We start from the raw sequence: 20,684 nt of genomic DNA on the forward strand, positions 1-20,684 counted from the left end.
TAGCAATGCAGCAGTGTCTTAGTAACTTTTCTAACATTTTGTCTATTTTAATAAATAATTGTCCATCTGTAGTAATTATTATGGTCTGTTTTCCATTCTTGGGTCCAGACAGTGGGCCTTTTATCCAGAAACTTTCCAGCAGATCATCCTCAATCCCTTCTTCTGTTTGGAGCTGCATTTGCCCCTGAGATACTCTGCTCTTTATAGGCCTAGTAGAAACATGCTAAAGTAGGTCAGAGGTGATTACACAGAGACGTGGTGGATGTTAGAGCCTGCTGCAGGACATGTTTGAGCAGTTTGTGTCAATGATGTTCAGTTACCTTAGTACAAATGAAGAAACATATTTCTTAACATTATTTAAAGGCACTTCATCTCCTTGTGTTTATGTCACGATGCCAAAATGATAAGTTTCAATACAATATCTGCCTAAATATCTCGAACCGATACTTGACCAATACCATGGCAACAGACTTAAACATCAGTAAAAGTAATCTACATTCTCTACAAACTGAAGGCCGTCTGTAAATTCGCTGGTATCTGTTTGTTGAGCCACCAGCAAGGTTTTGCCATTTCTGGGTTCAGTCGCGCATTTGGTCCAGTGTCAAACTTTCATTAGATGTGTTTAATGTTTGAATAAAGCTGAATGCCTCAATCAATTATGTGATCTCACTTCAGGAGTTCAGAAAAAGGAATAAATTCAACATGAAGGGAAACAAATGTGTCTTTTGTTTTTGCACATTCGCAGCTCATTCTGATCTGTGTGAGCTGCTGTGTGGACCGACTGTGCTGCTCCGTCTCCGGGAGCAGAGAAGCCATGGAGAGCACTGTGTCTCCCGCTCATGGTCAGTCCCAGTGTTCTAAGAAATTCGTGCGATTCTCTTCTATAAAAAGTAGCTAATGTTTGTACAGAAAGTTGCTGGTGTTAGTCTGGTTTTTTTTGTTTTTTTAAATAACTTGCTAGAAGCTCTGAAATGTTGCTAAAACTAGTGGCAAAATTATTAGGGGAGGTAGAGGGGGCAAAGCGCTGTGGGCGAACACTGCCCTCTGTGGCACTAATTGGAAATACTGCTCTTATTTTAAAACCCATAAGTAGGGTATTATACCATTTTTAATTATTGAGATACTTTTCTAGTATTGTGTACCGTGCAACACTAGAGCACAACGAGCGCGGAGAAATAAGAGCACTGAGTAAAAACGGAGAAGAAAGAGAACAGAGTGAAAACGGCTAAAAACCAGAGCTTCTGCTCCTCGCTCCTCACTGCTGTGCGCTCGGGGTCGGGGTGAACAGCGAGCGGCTCATTATCATTTAAAGGAACAGGTGCTGAAAGCGGGCATTCTGAACAGGGGCTGTTTACACAGGGGGAGAACACTGCTGTGGGGCTCGTGGGGTTTGGACCAAAGCAGGTCACAGACGTTTCATTAAGAAACAGAACTGTGTTCCACTGTGGAGAAGAGGAGAGTGTGTCTGCGTTAAATCCCGTCAGCGTTTTCCTGAAGTGAATATAGACTGAGTAAGTAGAACAGACTGAGGGTTAGATACTGAGACAAGTCCAGACAGAGAAGATCCCCAGTTCTGTTTTTCACTTCCTCAGGTTTTGGGAAATGGTGTCGTCTCACTGTGATAAACAGATGAACTGGATTTCTCTGGCTCTTCTGTGGGTTGTGTTTAATTGTAGCACATGAGAATTACACTGGGGCTGCTCCTTTTATGACCTTTGAGTAGTCCCTGGGAGGTTTTTTTTCTATTAAACCACGCTTCCTTCTCGTTCCATTTCACCTGCTGGCTCTGGTTTACAACAGACTCTGTCAAGCACTTCACAGAATTCAGAGGTAAGATCACATCCACATCACCTCAATCACAATCAACCTCCTCATTCTGCATCTTCTGAGAACTGAATGTTTTTACTTCTTTTTAATGTTTATATGCTCTTATCTTCTTCCTCTGGGTCTGAGAGCTTTACCCCTCTGGATCTGAGGGCTTTACTCCTCTGGGTCTGAGGGCTTTACCCCTCTGGGTCTGAGGGCTTTACCCCTCTGGGTCTGAGGGCTTTACCCCTCTGGGTCTGAGGGCTTTACTCCTCTGGGTCTGAGGGCTTTACCCCTCTGGGTCTGAGGGCTTTACCCCTCTGGGTCTGAGGGCTTTACTCCTCTGGGTCTGAGGGCTTTACCCCTCTGGGTCTGAGGGCTTTACCCCTCTGGGTCTGAGGGCTTTACCCCTCTGGGTCTGAGAGCTTTACCCCTCTGGGTCTGAGGGCTTTACCCCTCTGGGTCTGAGAGCTTTACCCCTCTGGGTCTGAGGGCTTTACTCCTCTGGGTCTGAGGGCTTTACTCCTCTGGGTCTGAGGGCTTTACTCCTCTGGGTCTGAGGGCTTTACCCCTCTGGGTCTGAGGGCTTTACCCCTCTGGGTCTGAGGGCTTTACCCCTCTCGGTCTGAGGGCTTTACTCCTCTGGGTCTGAGAGCTTTACCCCTCTGGATCTGAGGGCTTTACTCCTCTGGGTCTGAGGGCTTTACCCCTCTGGGTCTGAGGGCTTTACCCCTCTGGGTCTGAGGGCTTTACTCCTCTGGGTCTGAGAGCTTTACCCCTCTGGATCTGAGGGCTTTACTCCTCTGGGTCTGAGGGCTTTACCCCTCTGGGTCTGAGGGCTTTACCCCTCTGGGTCTGAGGGCTTTACTCCTCTGGGTCTGAGGGCTTTACCCCTCTGGGTCTGAGGGCTTTACCCCTCTGGGTCTGAGGGCTTTACCCCTCTGGGTCTGAGAGCTTTACCCCTCTGGGTCTGAGGGCTTTACTCCTCTGGGTCTGAGAGCTTTACCCCTCTGGGTCTGAGGGCTTTACTCCTCTGGGTCTGAGAGCTTTACCCCTCTGGGTCTGAGGGCTTTACTCCTCTGGGTCTGAGGGCTTTACTCCTCTGGGTCTGAGGGCTTTACCCCTCTGGGTCTGAGGGCTTTACTCCTCTGGGTCTGAGGGCTTTACCCCTCTGGGTCTGAGGGCTTTACCCCTCTGGGTCTGAGAGCTTTACCCCTCTGGGTCTGAGGGCTTTACCCCTCTGGGTCTGAGAGCTTTACCCCTCTGGGTCTGAGGGCTTTACCCCTCTGGGTCTGAGAGCTTTACCCCTCTGGGTCTGAGGGCTTTACTCCTCTGGGTCTGAGAGCTTTACCCCTCTGGGTCTGAGGGCTTTACTCCTCTGGGTCTGAGGGCTTTACTCCTCTGGGTCTGAGGGCTTTACCCCTCTGGGTCTGAGGGCTTTACCCCTCTGGGTCTGAGGGCTTTACCCCTCTGGGTCTGAGGGCTTTACCCCTCTGGGTCTGAGAGCTTTACCCCTCTGGGTCTGAGGGCTTTACTCCTCTGGGTCTGAGAGCTTTACCCCTCTGGGTCTGAGGGCTTTACTCCTCTGGGTCTGAGGGCTTTACTCCTCTGGGTCTGAGGGCTTTACCCCTCTGGGTCTGAGGGCTTTACCCCTCTGGGTCTGAGGGCTTTACCCCTCTGGGTCTGAGGGCTTTACCCCTCTCGGTCTGAGGGCTTTACTCCTCTGGGTCTGAGAGCTTTACCCCTCTGGGTCTGAGGGCTTTACTCCTCTGGGTCTGAGGGCTTTACCCCTCTGGGTCTGAGGGCTTTACTCCTCTGGGTCTGAGGGCTTTACCCCTCTGGGTCTGAGGGCTTTACCCCTCTGGGTCTGAGGACTTTACTCCTCTGGACTTTAATGTTATGGCTGGTCAGTAATATCCAGAAAAGAGGGATGGGTTGTTTTGCAGTGTTTACAAAACAGTGTTTGGTGAGATACTGAACTTTATTTACACCTGCCTCTGTCCTTCACCCAAATAACCACAGTCACCCTGCCAGCACACAGCTCACACACACACCCCTCACCTACTGACTCTCACTGGCCACTTTATCAGAAACACTCCCCTCTACTGAGACTCACTGGCCACTTTATCAGAAACACCCCTCTTCTACTGACACTCTCTGGCCACTTTATCAGAAACACCCCCCTCTACTGACACTCACTGGCCACTTTATCAGAAACACCCCCCTCTACTGAGACTCACTGGCCACTTTATCAGAAACACCCCCCTCTACTGACACTCACTGGCCACTTTATCAGAAACACCCCCCTCTACTGACACTCACTGGCCACTTTATCAGAAACACCCCCCTCTACTGACACTCACTGGCCACTTTATCAGAAACACCCCCCTCTACTGACACTCACTGGCCACTTTATCAGAAACACCCCCCTTCTACTGACACTCACTGGCCACTTTATCAGAAACACCCCTCTTTACTGACACTCACTGGCCACTTTATCAGAAACACCCCCCTTCTACTGACACTCACTGGCCACTTTATCAGAAACACCCCTCTCTACTGACACTCACTGGCCACTTTATCAGAAACACCTACCTTCTACTGACACTCACTGGCCACTTTATCAGAAACACCCCTCTCTACTGACACTCACTGGCCACTTTTTCAGAAACACCCCCCTCTACTGAGACTCACTGGCCACTTTATCAGAAACACCCCTCTTCTACTGACACTCTCTGGCCACTTTATCAGAAACACCCCTCTTCTACTGACACTCACTGGCCACTTTATCAGAAACACCCCCCTCTACTGACACTCACTGGCCACTTTATCAGAAACACCCCTCTCTACTGACACTCACTGGCCACTTTATCAGAAACACCCCCCTCTACTGACACTCACTGGCCACTTTATCAGAAACACCCCCCTCTACTGAGACTCACTGGCCACTTTATCAGAAACACCCCTCTTCTACTGACACTCTCTGGCCACTTTATCAGAAACACCCCTCTTTACTGACACTCACTGGCCACTTTATCAGAAACACCCCCCTCTACTGACACTCACTGGCCACTTTATCAGAAACACCCCTCTCTACTGACACTCACTGGCCACTTTATCAGAAACACCTACCTTCTACTGACACTCACTGGCCACTTTATCAGAAACACCCCTCTCTACTGACACTCACTGGCCACTTTATCAGAAACACCTACCTTCTACTGACACTCACTGGCCACTTTATCAGAAACACCCCTCTCTACTGACACTCACTGGCCACTTTATCAGAAACACCCCTCTTCTACTGACACTCTCTGGCCACTTTATCAGAAACACCCCCCTCTACTGACACTCTCTGGCCACTTTATCAGAAACACCCCCCTCTACTGAGACTCACTGGCCACTTTATCAGAAACACCCCCCTCTACTGACACTCACTGGCCACTTTATCAGAAACACCCCCCTCTACTGACACTCACTGGCCACTTTATCAGAAACACCTACCTTCTACTGACACTCACTGGCCACTTTATCAGAAACACCCCTCTCTACTGACACTCACTGGCCACTTTTTCAGAAACACCCCCCTCTACTGAGACTCACTGGCCACTTTATCAGAAACACCCCTCTTCTACTGACACTCTCTGGCCACTTTATCAGAAACACCCCTCTTTACTGACACTCACTGGCCACTTTATCAGAAACACCCCCCTCTACTGACACTCACTGGCCACTTTATCAGAAACACCCCTCTCTACTGACACTCACTGGCCACTTTATCAGAAACACCTACCTTCTACTGACACTCACTGGCCACTTTATCAGAAACACCCATTTCTCCACTGACACTCACTGGCCACTTTATCAGAAACACCTACCTTCTACTGACACTCACTGGCCACTTTATCAGAAACACCCCCCTCTACTGACACTCACTGGCCACTTTATCAGAAACACCCCCCTCTACTGACACTCACTGGCCACTTTATCAGAAACACCCCCCTCTACTGACACTCACTGGCCACTTTATCAGAAACACCCCCCTCTACTGACACTCACTGGCCACTTTATCAGAAACACCCCCCCTCTACTGACACTCACTGGCCACTTTATCAGAAACACCCCCCTCTACTGACACTCACTGGCCACTTTATCAGAAACACCCCCCTCTACTGACACTCACTGGCCACTTTATCAGAAACACCCCCCTCTACTGACACTCACTGGCCACTTTATCAGAAACACCCCTCTTCTACTGACACTCTCTGGCCACTTTATCAGAAACACCCCCCTCTACTGACACTCACTGGCCACTTTATCAGAAACACCCCCCTCTACTGACACTCACTGGCCACTTTATCAGAAACACCCCCCCTCTACTGACACTCACTGGCCACTTTATCAGAAACACCCCCCCTCTACTGACACTCACTGGCCACTTTATCAGAAACACCCCCCTCTACTGACACTCACTGGCCACTTTATCAGAAACACCCCCCTCTACTGACACTCACTGGCCACTTTATCAGAAACACCCCCCCTCTACTGACACTCACTGGACACTTTATCAGAAACACCCCCCAGCACTGACACTCACTGGCCACTTTATCAGAAACACCCCCCCTCTACTGACACTCACTGGCCACTTTATCAGAAACACCTACCTTCTACTGACAATCACTGGCCACTTTATCAGAAACACCCCCCTCTACTGACACTCACTGGCCACTTTATCAGAAACACCCCTCTCTACTGACACTCACTGGCCACTTTATCAGAAACACCTACCTTCTACTGACACTCACTGGCTACTTTATCAGAAACACCCCTCTCTACTGACACTCACTGGCCACTTTATCAGAAACACCCCCCTCTACTGACACTCACTGGCTACTTTATCAGAAACACCCCTCTCTACTAATATTGTTCATGTTTTATAAGTGTTGTAGAATCTGACGTACAGGTCAACACAAAATACACACGTATCGTGGGAGCTGAGTGGATGAGCATCGAACAGTGAATATCACGATACTGAGTCGATGATCGAGTACAACTGTTAAACCCAGAGCCACTAATCACTGACCTGCTTTTCAGAGGCTGACTCTTCAGCTCGTAGTACGTCTTCGGCTCCTCTTGAAAGTCGTCGCCGACGTCAAAATCAGCCACAATCCCGGATTCAGACTGCATGCTTTAACTCTGGTTTATTTAATCCTGTTAAAAACCTGAATAAAGCGCGGTTTAAACTCCAGTTTGGGACTGACGAAGTGCCAACCGCTTCACTCCTCCCCGAGCTCCTCTAACTCTCTGTGTGCGCGTTTGTAGTTCCTTAAATAGCGACCAAAACGACGGCGGGCGGAGGCGCTCACTTTTAAGAACTACAACTCCCATGATGCCTCAGCGGCGCTGTGTTGTATCTGTCAGTGTCAGCATCTTTTTTATTGGCAGAGCCTGCCTCCTTTTGCGCGGTCATACTGTACACTTTAAACGTATTATTTATTCACTTCTTTGGTGTGGAAATGTTAAAGCAGCTATTGTCCCAAAGTTTGTAGACACCCTTTTGAGAGAATCTACTTTTTATATTTGTGTGAACGCCATAGAAAACAATGGAATTGACTTTTGGGACGCTCTGGAGCAGCTGCACATGAGACTATTGTGTGTTTACATTTATCTTCTGAAGCGGTTTATATTCTTGTACTGCTACAGTGTTCAGAAACATTCCAACACATCTTTAAAATATCTGTCTGGAGTTTAATAAACACTTTTATAATAATATTTATAACCTTCAGATTAAATGACTATTATCTCTGATTATTTTAACACATTGTAATTTGTCCAACAACAGATAAGTCCTGAGTATAACGTGTTTATTCAGTTTTCCCCTATTTTGAAAGTGCTGGTTGTACTGATATATAATGACCACTAGGTGTCAGTATCCATCAATGTAATCCGTACACAGACAAACTCAGGCCTCCACCTTGAGGATATAAGAGATCCTGATCAATATTTGCGTTCAGGGTTTACTCAGCTGCTTTCAGTTCATCTTTACATCCTGAATAATAAAACACAAAACCCTGAGGAAGATGTTTACCAAGGCGCCATATTTAAATATTCAGACTTATATCTGAACACATTCCTGCTCTTCTGTTTAAAACGAGAATAAGGAGTTGACTGATTAGTTGTAAAATAAACACAATGCAGTGAAGAGGGGGAACAGAGCTGGATAAATACATAATAAAATAATATAAATACATATAAGTGGCAAGTGCAAAGATGATTTTCAAAGCTGAGCCTTGACATGAAGTTTATTCTGACAGTGTCACCACACACATACCATTAGGATTATTAATCAAAATAATAATAATTATAATAATAGGAAGCAGAAAATATTAATAAGTAGAAGATGAAGAAGAATTTCTCCAGCCCTCTCCCAGCATCACAGAACTTCAGAGCCTTTTAATTAGGTCCAACAACTAAGCAGCATCACTAACCCCTAACGAGAAAAGCCTGGGATGGTGTGGAGAACACAAATAAACAGAAAGCAGTGGTCTGTAAATGTACTTTGTCGTGTATCTCATTGCAGATGGTGTGAGCACAGGGAATTTCATATCTCTATTCAGCTTTATTTCATAAAAAAGTAGCAGTCATAAATAATGATTTTAAATAATATGTGCTCTGGATTTAACAATTCATTCATTGTCTGCAAACGCTTGTCCAGTTCAGGGTCGCGGTGGATCCAGAGCCTACCTGGAATCATTGTTGATTTAACAAATTCATGCAAATCAAGGAGAATCTGAACAAAACATTGTTCTTCAAACTCACTCTCACCCACTACTTTATAGAAAAAAAAGATCTTATATTTATTATTTGTTTTATATTATTATATGTTTGTATTTACGGTGATTATATATAACTTTATACCAGCCCCACACTCACTGAGAGGCATTAATTTAAATGTATCTGTCACGCCCTCATCCTGTCATGCCTGTTTTCCCCGCCATGTGCTCTCTCTGCACATGGCTCTGTCTGTTATTGTCCTTGTCTCCTCCCATGTCCCGCCTTTGTTCCGCCTCCTTATCCTTAACCCTCGTTATCTGTTTCAGGTGTGTCTCGTCTGTTTATGTATTTAAGTTCCCTTGTGTCACTTCCTTTCATCGGTCATTTGTTTTGCTATGTTCCAAGTCCAAGTTGTGTCGTTTCCATTCCAGGTCATGTCGTTTTGTTTAAGTTCCTAGTCTTGTTGTTTCCGCAGTTGCCTGTCTTTTGTTTTGTTATATCTTTTGTTTAATTAAAATCACTGTGTTTTAGCAAGTGCGTCCGCTTCCGTCAGTCCGCCCCGCGATCTTGACAGTATATAACTTTTAATATATACATTTTTTACAGTACTGTATATATATTCTAAGTAAATGTATAATGTAAAAAAGATAAAACAAGGTAATACTTTACTAGGATATGTGTAAAAATCTTATTACATTAATAACTTTAAATAGACATAATTCTGTAAGGCTTTTATGCTGACATTTGGCACTGAGCCTGATCTTTCTGCAGTGTAATCAGTTTATAGAGATCAGGGGTTTGGAGCTGATTAAGTTCAGAGACATACATTTTCTGAGGTAGAAAAACTCTTTGATACGTTATCAGACTTTGCTTTTCTGCTGATTGGTAGATGAGGGTCATATCATCAGATTAACCCTTTCCTGAGTTGTTGGAATCTGTAAGGGCTGGTAAGGGATGAGGGGTGCGGACTGACGGAGGGCGGACGCAAACGCTAATAACACAGACTGTATTTACAAGAACTTAACAAAACAAACACAACATGACTGGGGCATGAAGCGAGCATGAAACGAGCAAGGGAATGAAACGAAACAAACCATACTGAGCGCAATACAAAGAACACGAAGAACACTACAAAGAACAGAGCCAACGAAACAAGGAACACTAAGAACAATCCAAAGAACTACGCACACGAAACAAGGAACATTACAAAGAACAATGAACGACCACAGGAAGTGAGGGAAGGGGACTTAAATAACACAACAAACAAGAAACACCTGAAACGGATAACGAAGGTAACGAACAAGAAGGTGGAACAAAGGCGGGGCGTGAACGACAACAAAACAAAGCCATGTGCTGAGAAAATGGACCAGACGGGACGTGAGTGTGACAGATGCCCCCTCCTGAACGCACAACTCCCGTGGCGCGTAACCTAGACCCCCCAGAAGCTGGCGCAGGAGGTAGCATGGAAAACAAGACAGACTAGGAAAACAGGGAACTGTAGGAGACAGGACTCAGGACATGACGGGAACAGACACGGGAAATGGAGCTGTTGACACGAGACTAGACTCTAAACGTACACGGGACAGGACTAGAAAAAGGAGACGGGAATCGTGAGAAGACAGGAGACAAGGCAGGAGCAGACACACGTGACTGAACAGGGTGCTGGACATGAGGCAGGACCGGTGACAAGACTGGGTGACGGGACTGGACTGGAGACCGGACAGAGGATTGAACACTGGACGGATACGGGGACTGGACATGACTAACAGGGGACTGAACATGAGACAGGACAGAAGGTTGAAACGGGGACTGATGCAGGACAGGGGACTGAAACTTAGGCTGGACAGGAGATGGGCCTTGAGACACGACAGGTAACTGGACTGGGGTTGGGTGCTGGGAACGAACAGGAGCAAAGACTGGTGACCAAACAGGGGACATAACTGGGGACTGGACATGGCTAACAGGGGACTGGACAGGACTAGGCAGGGGAACAGGGACCAGAATGTTTACGGGGACAGAGACGAACACCGTGACAGGGACAGGAATCGAACCAAAAGCAGACACGGGTACAGGGACAAGGAGAGTGACAGGAACTAGGACAGGGACAGACAGCGGAACCAAAATAACATGGGGGTGCCCAGGGCTGGCAAATGTCTGTGGAAACGTCTGAGGAACCAGCCTGGGCACAGTTCTGGGGATCGGCCCCGAAGTCCTTGGGGCTGTCCTACAGGTACAACCAGGAGCGGCCGTAGCCACAGTCACGGGAGCTGAAACGGCCGTAGCCAGTGTCATGGGGGCAGAAACGGCCGTAGCCACAGTCACGGGGGCAGAAACGGCCGTAGCCACAGTCACGGGGGCAGAAACGGCCGGGGAAGCCGCCTTCTCTGGGGCTGGAGCGGCCGAGGAAGCCGCTTTCACGAGGAGAGGAGCGGCTGGCTGCGCCGCTTTCACGAGGAGAGGGGCGGCTGGCTGCGCCGCCTTCACGAGGAGAGGAGCGGCTGGCTGCGCCGCTTTCGCGGAGACCTCCAGACTTGCCAAGATTTCAAGCATCTTTTGGAGGTCAGGAGGGAGTGCAGAGAGGTGCTTGGGAGCTGGGGCCCTTGCGACGCCGTCCACGGAAACAGGAGGCCCTGCAGCGACGCCGTCCACGGAGACAGGAGGCCCTGCAGCGACGCCGTCCACGGAGGCAGGAGGCCCTGCAGCGACGCCATCCACGGAGGCAGGGGGCCCTGCAGCGACGACGTCCACGGAGGCAGGGGGACCTGCAGCGACGACGTCCACGGAGGCAGGGGGACCTGCAGCGACGACGTCCACGGAGGCAGGGGCTTGTGCTGGAGCTTTAGAGGGTTTAGGGGGTTTGACGGGCGCACTCTTGAGATCCACTAGAGGTGCGCCCCTGTTAGCCTCACCTCCGTTGTCCTGAGGTTGAAGGCTAACAGCCCCTACCCTTAACCCCCCCCCCCAAAAAAATTTCCCCGGAACTGAGGGGGTAATCCACCAGCGAGGGGGAGACTCCAGCACGCTTCCTTCGCCGACTCCTTCGACTCGCACTGGCGCAGTTACTCGATTCACGAGTCGACTCCTCTGGTAGAGGATAAGGAACCGCGCCGGGCATAAGCTGGAGCCGGCGACTCCATGCCGAGGCCGCTCTTAAAACCTCCTCCTCAGGATCTTTGGGGCCTGTGCGGAATGGAGTCCGGCGAATCGCACACCTCGCAAAAGGAAAGTCTGTGTCAGCTGCGTCCTTGTGTGGGTCGTTCATTCTGTAAGGGCTGGTAAGGGATGAGGGGTGCGGACTGACGGCTAAGGAGGGCGGATGCAAACGCTAATAACACAGACTTTATTTACAAGAACTTAACAAAACAAACACAACACGACTGGGGCATGAAGCGAGCATGAAACGAGCACGAAACGAGCAAGGGAATGAAACGAAACAAACCATATTGAGCGCAATACAAAGAACACGAAGAACACTACAAAGAACAGAGCCAACGAAACAAGGAACACTAAGAACAATCCAAAGAACTACGCACACGAAACAAGGAACATTACAAAGAACAATGAACGACCACAGGAAGTGAGGGAAGGGGACTTAAATAACACAACAAACAAGAAACACCTGAAACGGATAACGAGGGTAACGAACAAGAAGGTGGAACAAAGGCGGGGCGTGAACGACAACAAAACAAAGCCATGTGCTGAGAAAATGGACCAGACGGGACGTGAGTGTGACAGAATCGAATGGAGCTAAACGTGTGTAAATATAAGGATGATAAAATAAAATAACCCTTTACTGTAAAAAAATGTTTTACAAAACTACAGTAGTGGGGGTTTACAGAGGTACTATTGACCATAAGAAATAAAGTGAAAATTGTTTGTATACATATAATAAGTATTGGAAATGGTATATGCCAGTAACAGAGTAAACGGCTGTAGCTGGTGTGTGTCAGTATTTCGGTGCTGTAACCGTATGTAGGAGTAAACGGCTGTAGCTGGTGTGCGTCAGTATTTCGGTGTACATGGTATGTCACCAACCACCACTGCAGTGCATTTCTTACTGCCATGGTCATCATGCATTCCTGATCATTTCTCTTTTTGTGCTTAGTTTCCTGATTTGTCCATTCTTTGCATTTGTTAAAATAAATGGTACATCTCAGCACATACTTGTCTCTTCAGTCCCTTGATCCCTGGCCACCCTTGTGACAGTACTTCAGTAGATTTTGAACCAGATTAAGCTCAACCCACACATTTCCTCTGTAAACAAATATCAACTCTCTGAGATACCACTGATTTAAAGATTAACAAAAACCAATTTCATTTCCAAATGAAGCCAAATCCACAAAGCTTTATTAAAGCAGCTGTTCCCCATGCCTCAGAGAGAGAATGTAGCAGGAGTGTCTACTAACGCTTTACATTTACTCAACTACAGGGAGTTAATACTTACAGCAGCTGAGGTGTGGATATGGTAATATTTACTGTTTTATTTCTCAGCACATCAGTGATTATTCCTCCTGCTCTCCTCCTATATGCATCTCTTCCTTCCTTGATACCATCCCCTCCTTCTCTCTATTTCCTTAGGTCCATCTCCTTCTCTCCATCTAATCCACTTCATCTCTATTTCCTTCAGTCCATCTCTTTAGCTCTGTCTCCTCGTTTCACCTCTGTTTCTCATGCTCTGTCAGGGTTCTGAAACTGAAGTCTCTTTTAAACTGTATTTTTTTTTAAAGCTGTGTATCTTAATGTCCAGGCGGTGGTCTCTGAGCCTGTATTTGGTGAGGTTCTGTTTCCGCTTTGTATCTCTATATATAGGGGATTTGTGGGCAGTGTGTATTCATGTTTTAGGGTCAGAAAGCAGTTCAATTTGGTTTGGGAATGAGTGTTTGTTTTTTGTTTTTTCCCTTGTATTTTATTTATTTGTTTGTTTGTTTTTTACCAGTGTAGACATGTAGAGATGACCATTGACATGATACAGTTTTATATGTTAATTATATGTCTATGCATATTTAATTTCCTACACCTCAGCCCTTTAATGAGTATGAGATAAATAACTGGCTTTCTTTAAGAATATTACAACTATTTATTTGTTTTTATTGCCAGTGTCCACATCTGAAAATACTTCTCTAACAGATCCAAATGTTGATGAAGCAGCACCAGATCATCTGCGTAGAGGAGTAATTTCATTTAGTGTCAGGCCGGGTGTTGCTTCAATTACGCCATTAACTCAATATAGATATTAAAGAGAGTAGGAGACAAGCTGCAGCCCTTCCTTATACCACACCCCACAGTGATGACATCAGATATTTCATAGTCCATATTTACTCCACATTAATTACTAACATTCACTGATTCAATGACGTCATAGACTTTACCCCCCCCCCCACCGACATTTTGAAGAATTTTATAATATAGACCACCTGTGAAATTAATATGTTCAGTCAAATCCATAAAACATGCAAATGCTTTGGGATTATTTTGCTTGTGTAGATGTAGGTGGGTTGGGGTGTAGGGTGTTAATATGGTCAGATATAGATTACAGACATGAGCAGACTGCTGCACTCCATCCTCTCTGTCCTAATGATAACAGGGCCACAGGCTTTTCTGGATTTAAGTTTTTAATTTTGCTGTTTAATTCATCCCGTGATATTAGATAATCTTACATTGTGTCTTTGAGCATTGTTTTTCAAAAACCGTGGGTAATTCTTCATATAAATTCTCAAAGTGATTGTTCCAGATCGGTGGTTACCCAACAAACACGGTTACGTTGTGACAACGTATTTTTTTGGTGCCCACAACGTTGTCTTTTTGGTTGTCACTACGTTGTGACAACGTTGAAATGAAATTCCTCAGAAGGTTGTGACAACTTTGTTTGACAACTTTCTGGAAGGAATTTCATTTCAACGTTGTCACAACATTGTCACAACGTAATTGTGTTCCCTGTACAGCTGGTGTGAAGTATAAAGAAATAAGAGACATTAGTTTTTTTAAGGAACAAGCGTGGTTTTATTAATCTCAGAGCCTTAGGAAATGCAAAAAAAAAAAAAAAGAATTGTAAACTTCTAAGATTAACCCAGCCAAAACCTCTTTCTATCAACAATCCTTTAATTCCACTATCAAGAGGAGACTGCAAATTATTAATGTGACTATGTGCTTAATTTAGACTAGTAAAACATAAATACAAAATATTATATATTTTATTGTAAGTTTAGTCCACATCTAAACACTTGTTATCACTGATATCCAACAGCAATTTTTTAATTTTCTTATTAACAAATAAAAAATTATGTCTGAATTTACAGCCAATAGAAATCAAATTATTTTGGCTGCACCACTGTAAACCAAACCAGACAATCCATTTACATTTTAAATTGCTGAATTTTCTAATTCCAAACTGGTGAATTTTGCAGAATTTAGTCCACATCTGAACATATTTCAATCAGTTAAAAAACCTTTAAAAACTTTATTGGCTCGCTAACACTAATCTAGCATGTTATTGAAAGAGCAACTAAGGCTTAACCATGATTATAACTCACATTTAATAACCAAAGTATTAATTAAATACATCGAACTAATTGTATTCAAGGTCGAATGTTTTTGAAAGAAATTATTTTCGTACTTACAGAGTTTGTGAGGGTCAGTGTATCGATCTACGGCTCCGCTGAAGAATCCTTTAAAAACCGCTTCAAACCACAACAATCAGCGGCTCGCTCTGCCAGCTCCCTGCGATTCTATACGCCGTGTCTAATCCCACTTAAGTTAACACTAATAGTGTTGATTTAACACTGGAGAATTTACTGTGTACACATGTCATGACTGTTGACTTGTGGACGCCGAACTGATTTGTGATCAGCCTGTATTCACCGCAGCTACAGAGTTTGTGTAACGCTTTGGCCACTCACATTTGCAATGGTACATCAGGAGGCTAATAGTGGAGGAGTCCATGTCAGTGATCACATAATCGACTACACTAGCTCAGAGAACAGTATGTACACCTCCCTAAAGAGTCCCCTTGGATCCTGCTGTAGATACAGACCTAAGGAATGGAAGGGGCACTGGTCCTTGAAGATTCTCAAAAGAAATTGATTTGATGGAACAGACTCTAGTGGGGTGTAAGCTGCACATATGAATAAGTTATTTTCACATTATATTATGTTCTTATTTAAATTTAAACAAATATGAGTGGATTGTCTTTTAATTTCTGATAAATTTAACATCCCCTCTCCAGCTGTCCACATATTTTCTGTTGCTGGGACACAGCAAAGGATTCATTAACGTTCCCAAATACGGTGAGTACTTCAGTTCATCCTCAACATTTCAGCCAGCTTTCCTAAAGCTTTTCCACTAGCACAGCTCCCCCGCGAAATGGAGCCGATGTCGTCACAAAACCCACCTCTAACAGGACTCGCTGGCTTTGAAAACCATTACAATGATAACGTGTAAAGTTAGGTACAGTTTTCTCATTGTGTATCGTGTGTATCACCCTGGGTTCCTCAAGGCTCTGGATGTTGTGGGGGCTGTCCTGGCTGACACGTCTTTGCAACATCATGTGAACATCGGGGGCAGTGCCTCTGGACTGGCAGACTGGGGTGGTGGTTCCCCTTTTTAAGAAAGGAGACCGGAGGGTGTGTTCCAACTACAGGGGGATCACACTCCTCAGCCTCCCCAGTAAGGTCTATGCGGGGGTACTGGAGAAGAGAGACTGATAGTTGAACCTTGGATCCAGGAGGAACAATGCGGATTCCGCCCCGGTCATAGAACACAGAACCAGCTCTTTACCCTCGCTAGGATCCTGGAGAGTGCGTGGGAGTTTGCTCAACCAGTCTACATGTGTTTTGTGGATCTGGAGAAGGCATTCGACCATGTCCCTCGGGATATTCTGTGGGGGGTGCTCTGGGAGTATGGGGTACTGGGCTCTTTGCTACGAGCCATCCAGTTCCTGTATAAACAGAGCAGGAGTCTGGTTCGTATGGCTGGCAGTATGTCCGACTGGTCTCCAGTCGGAGGGAAAAAGTCTGAGGAGTGTGGTGTGTTCTCCCTGTGTCTGTGTGGGTTTCCTCTGGGTGACTGTCTGTGAGGAATGTGGTGTGTTCTCCCTGTGTCTGCGTGGGTTTCCTCCGGGTGACTGTCTGTGAGGAGTGTGGTGTGTTCTCTCTGTGTCTGCGTGGGTTTCCTCTGGGTGACTGTCTGTGAGCAGTGTGGTGTGTTCTCCCTGTGTCTGCGTGGGTTTCCTCAGGGTGACTGTCTGTGAGGAGTGTGGTGTGTTCTCTCTGTGTCTGCGTGGGTTTCCTCCGGGTGACTGTCTGTGAGGAGTGTGGTGTGTTCTCCCTGTGTCTTCGTGGGTTTCCTCCGGGTGACTGTCTGTGAGGAGTGTGGTGTGTTCTCCCTGTGTCTTCGTGGGTTTCCTCTGGGTGACTGTCTGTGAGGAATGTGGTGTGTTCTCCCTGTGTCTGCGTGGGTTTCCTCCGGGTGACTGTCTGTGAGGAGTGTGGTGTGTTCTCTCTGTGTCTGCGTGGGTTTCCTCTGGGTGACTGTCTGTGAGCAGTGTGGTGTGTTCTCCCTGTGTCTGCGTGGGTTTCCTCAGGGTGACTGTCTGTGAGGAGTGTGGTGTGTTCTCTCTGTGTCTGCGTGGGTTTCCTCTGGGTGACTGTCTGTGAGCAGTGTGGTGTGTTCTCCCTGTGTCTGCGTGGGTTTCCTCAGGGTGACTGTCTGTGAGGAGTGTGGTGTGTTCTCTCTGTGTCTGCGTGGGTTTCCTCCGGGTGACTGTCTGTGAGGAGTGTGGTGTGTTCTCCCTGTGTCTTCGTGGGTTTCCTCCGGGTGACTGTCTGTGAGGAGTGTGTGGTGTGTTCTCCCTGTGTCTTCGTGGGTTTCCTCCGGGTGACTGTCTGTGAGGAGTGTGGTGTGTTCTCCCTGTGTCTTCGTGGGTTTCCTCCGGGTGACTGTCTGTGAGGAGTGTGGTGTGTTCTCTCTGTGTCTGCGTGGGTTTCCTCTGGGTGACTGTCTGTGAGCAGTGTGGTGTGTTCTCCCTGTGTCTGCGTGGGTTTCCTCAGGGTGACTGTCTGTGAGGAGTGTGGTGTGTTCTCTCTGTGTCTGCGTGGGTTTCCTCCGGGTGACTGTCTGTGAGGAGTGTGGTGTGTTCTCCCTGTGTCTTCGTGGGTTTCCTCCGGGTGACTGTCTGTGAGGAGTGTGGTGTGTTCTCCCTGTGTCTTCGTGGGTTTCCTCCGGGTGACTGTCTGTGAGGAGTGTGTGGTGTGTTCTCCCCGTGTCTGCATGGGTTTCCTCCGGGTGCTCCAGTTTCCCCACATGCTCCAAAAACACGTTGGTAGGTGGATTGGAGACTCAAATGTGTCCGTAGGTGTGAGTGTGTGAGTGAATATGTGAGTGTCAGGGTGTGTTCCCACCTTGCCCCCAGTGATTCCGGGTAGGCTCCGGGCCCACCACCACCCTGAACTGGATAAGGACTACAGACAATAAATGCATGATAATTAAAGGTGCAATTAGTGATTTTCACCAAAAAAAAGGGTGCGTAAAAAGGATTCATAAAAAGGATTATTTATTTCTCTATTTGTACAATGCAAATTGCTTTGCAGTCAGTGAACAAACCGGTGTATGGTCCATTAAAAGAGGAATTAAGTTTAGTATAAAATTCTTTTAGGCCACTAGGTGTCAGTATAATGGCTGATTCAAAACATGAAGAATCAGTGGAAGAAATGACAGATTGTAATGTATAAATATAAGGAGTGACGTACGATTAAGAATAATTTAGTTGGACACCCCACAGGTGATGTATTTGCTGGAGATCATCAGGGGAGCCACTAGAAATCATGGGCCCCATGAAAGATGTGCTTGACAGTGTTTGACTCCACAGCATTCCCCACCCCACAGAGAGCTTAGCTGTGTTTCAGCAGCTCAATTGTCCCTACTCTATTCTCGGGGTTCAGAGTGAGCCGAGTAGGGACTAAACCGTGGCGTGTAAACACCCGATCGCTTACAAGGTGATGACAGAGCAGGCGCCCTACTACCTGCATTTGCTCCTAAAGGCCTATGTCCCTCCTCAGCCACTGCACTCTTCCACTGAATGTCACCTTGCTTTACCCAACATCCACACTAAGCAATCCTGACTGTTCTCTTCCATAGTTCCCAGATCGTGGAACAAGCTGCCTACCTCCACCAGAGCAGCGGAGTCCCTCACCGCTTTTAAGAAACTCCTAAAAACTGAGCTCTTCAGAGAACACCTGCATTAGCCAGTATAACTATCTGATGCGTATAGACAAACTCTTTTAATGTTGCATTGTTTTAATGTTTTAATTCTTATATTTTTATACTATCATTGTAAGTCGCTTTGGATAAAAGCGTCTGCTAAATGTAATAAAGTAAAGTAAAGTAAACCTTGCAGAGCGCTGATCGTCCAGAGAGAGTCGTCACTCTACGCCACGCAACGCAGACGACCAGCACCAACTCTCCATCTGTAAAATCTCCAGCTGCAGCAGAGATCACGTTTGTTTTTATCCGACTCACGATGGCAGCTCGTAAAATTACGCCGTGGTCAAGCGCTCCTTGAATCGGTGGCCGACGAAAGAATCCAGCGAGAGCTGGACGCTGCAACAAGGAAGGAACAAACTCTACTGATCTGTCTGAACTGATGACGGAGCTGTGTTCAGTCCCAAACAACAACAACAACAACAACAAGAACATGCCAATACACCATAAGTAAACACTGCTTAATGTTACTGCCGCCGTTGTTGTGGTTTCCAAAGCCCACTGTTCCCCTTAGAGACGAAATCGGACCGGGGGGAGCTGTGAGAGCGGAAACCAATCAGGGACCAAACAGAGAGTAGATACCAGATAGAGTAGTAGTCTATTAGAGTAGGTACCATGCTGGACAAAAGCACCAGGGAGTTTTAGCAGCATTTTGAAAAGAAGTGATGGAGCTACACACCTCAATCTTTTCCAGAATAAAAGTCTCTGTTAAAATCTGTTTGAGGAGATTGATAATGAGTTATATCCGTTATAGGACAGTAATCTGTGAGGTCCGATGGTGGGCAAGCAGTGCTTTACAGTCAGTGGTGTGCCTTTTTACTCCAGTGGACCCATATATGCTCACTGTCTGGGACAGTCCAGAAATCAGTGTTCAGTAACATCCAGTTAATTTTGTTTCTTAAAATAATCCTGTCTTTTCTCTCTCTCTCTCTCTCTCTCTCTCTCTCTCTCTCTCTCACTCTCTCTCTCTCTCTCTCTCTCTCTCTCTCTCAGAGAACGGGCGTGGTCCTGAGTATACGACCTTCCTCCAAGCACACTCTAGAACACCCGCACACACACGTAACACACATATTTACACACACACACTCGTCCCTGAGCGCAGTAGTGAGTGTGTGCCTGTGTGTGTCTGTATGAGTGTGTGTGTTTGAGGTGTGTGTGAGCGTGGATGAGAAGAGCGTTTGATGGAAGAGTGAAAAATGCCTAAAGTGAAGTGTCAGCGAGCGACCGCCAGGGGGCAGCCCTGTAGAGAATTCTGTCTCCAGCTGCTGCTGTCCACGTATCTTCTGCTGCTCTCTCTGGGACAAAGCCAAGGAGCCATTAATATTCCCAAAGACTGTGAGTACTTCATCTTAGTGTCAATATTAATACGCACTTCCTGAAGTCCTGTGCACTTCCATCACAAATATATGATGCTGCAGAGAGTAATTCTTATTGCAACATTTAATGTGCACTGTGTAATAAAGGACAGGCTTTTCCTCAGGGGCAGAAAATATAGAATATTTAAATTCACAGGGAGGATATACTCAGCAGCGGCCTGCAGGGGGCGACCAAACCCAGGCTAGGCTCTTCGCAGAGGTTCTTACTAGTGACTGCATTGTTTATGTTATGTCAATCATTCTGTGATAGGCCCCGCCCACTCAGCTCAGACCAGCAGCAGAGAGGGACACTGAAGCTGTACAACTCTATTAAACTCCTTCACTGTAGAAATACTTATACTGATATTTTCTGAAACACTGACGTCACAGAGTGTGTCTGTCTCTGTTTGAAACTCACACAGCACCTCGCTCCCTCTACAGTAAACTACATCAGTCATAAACTACACTGTACACACACAACTCTTCACTCCCTCT

General features: G+C 46.5%; 2 protein-coding genes across 2 annotated transcripts in view; one reads left to right on the forward strand and one right to left on the reverse strand.

The window, feature by feature from the left end:
• Positions 1-6,993, reverse strand: part of LOC136697348 (microphthalmia-associated transcription factor-like) — a 30,159-nt gene extending 23,166 nt beyond the window's left edge. The window contains exon 1 of the mRNA XM_066672384.1: positions 6,890-6,993. Coding sequence (XP_066528481.1) covers positions 6,890-6,993 — 104 coding nt within the window. The remainder of the gene's footprint in view (positions 1-6,889) is intronic.
• Positions 1,754-20,684, forward strand: part of LOC136696580 (neural cell adhesion molecule L1-like) — a 78,993-nt gene continuing 60,062 nt past the window's right edge. Inside the window, exons 1-2 of the mRNA XM_066671098.1 lie at positions 1,754-1,830; positions 19,828-20,169. Of these exons, the coding sequence (XP_066527195.1) occupies positions 20,031-20,169 (139 nt within the window). The 5' untranslated portion in view covers positions 1,754-1,830; positions 19,828-20,030. The remainder of the gene's footprint in view (positions 1,831-19,827; positions 20,170-20,684) is intronic.

Source organism: Hoplias malabaricus, chromosome 5, assembly GCF_029633855.1.
Source record: "Hoplias malabaricus isolate fHopMal1 chromosome 5, fHopMal1.hap1, whole genome shotgun sequence".
Taxonomy (NCBI): Eukaryota; Metazoa; Chordata; class Actinopteri; order Characiformes; family Erythrinidae; genus Hoplias; species Hoplias malabaricus.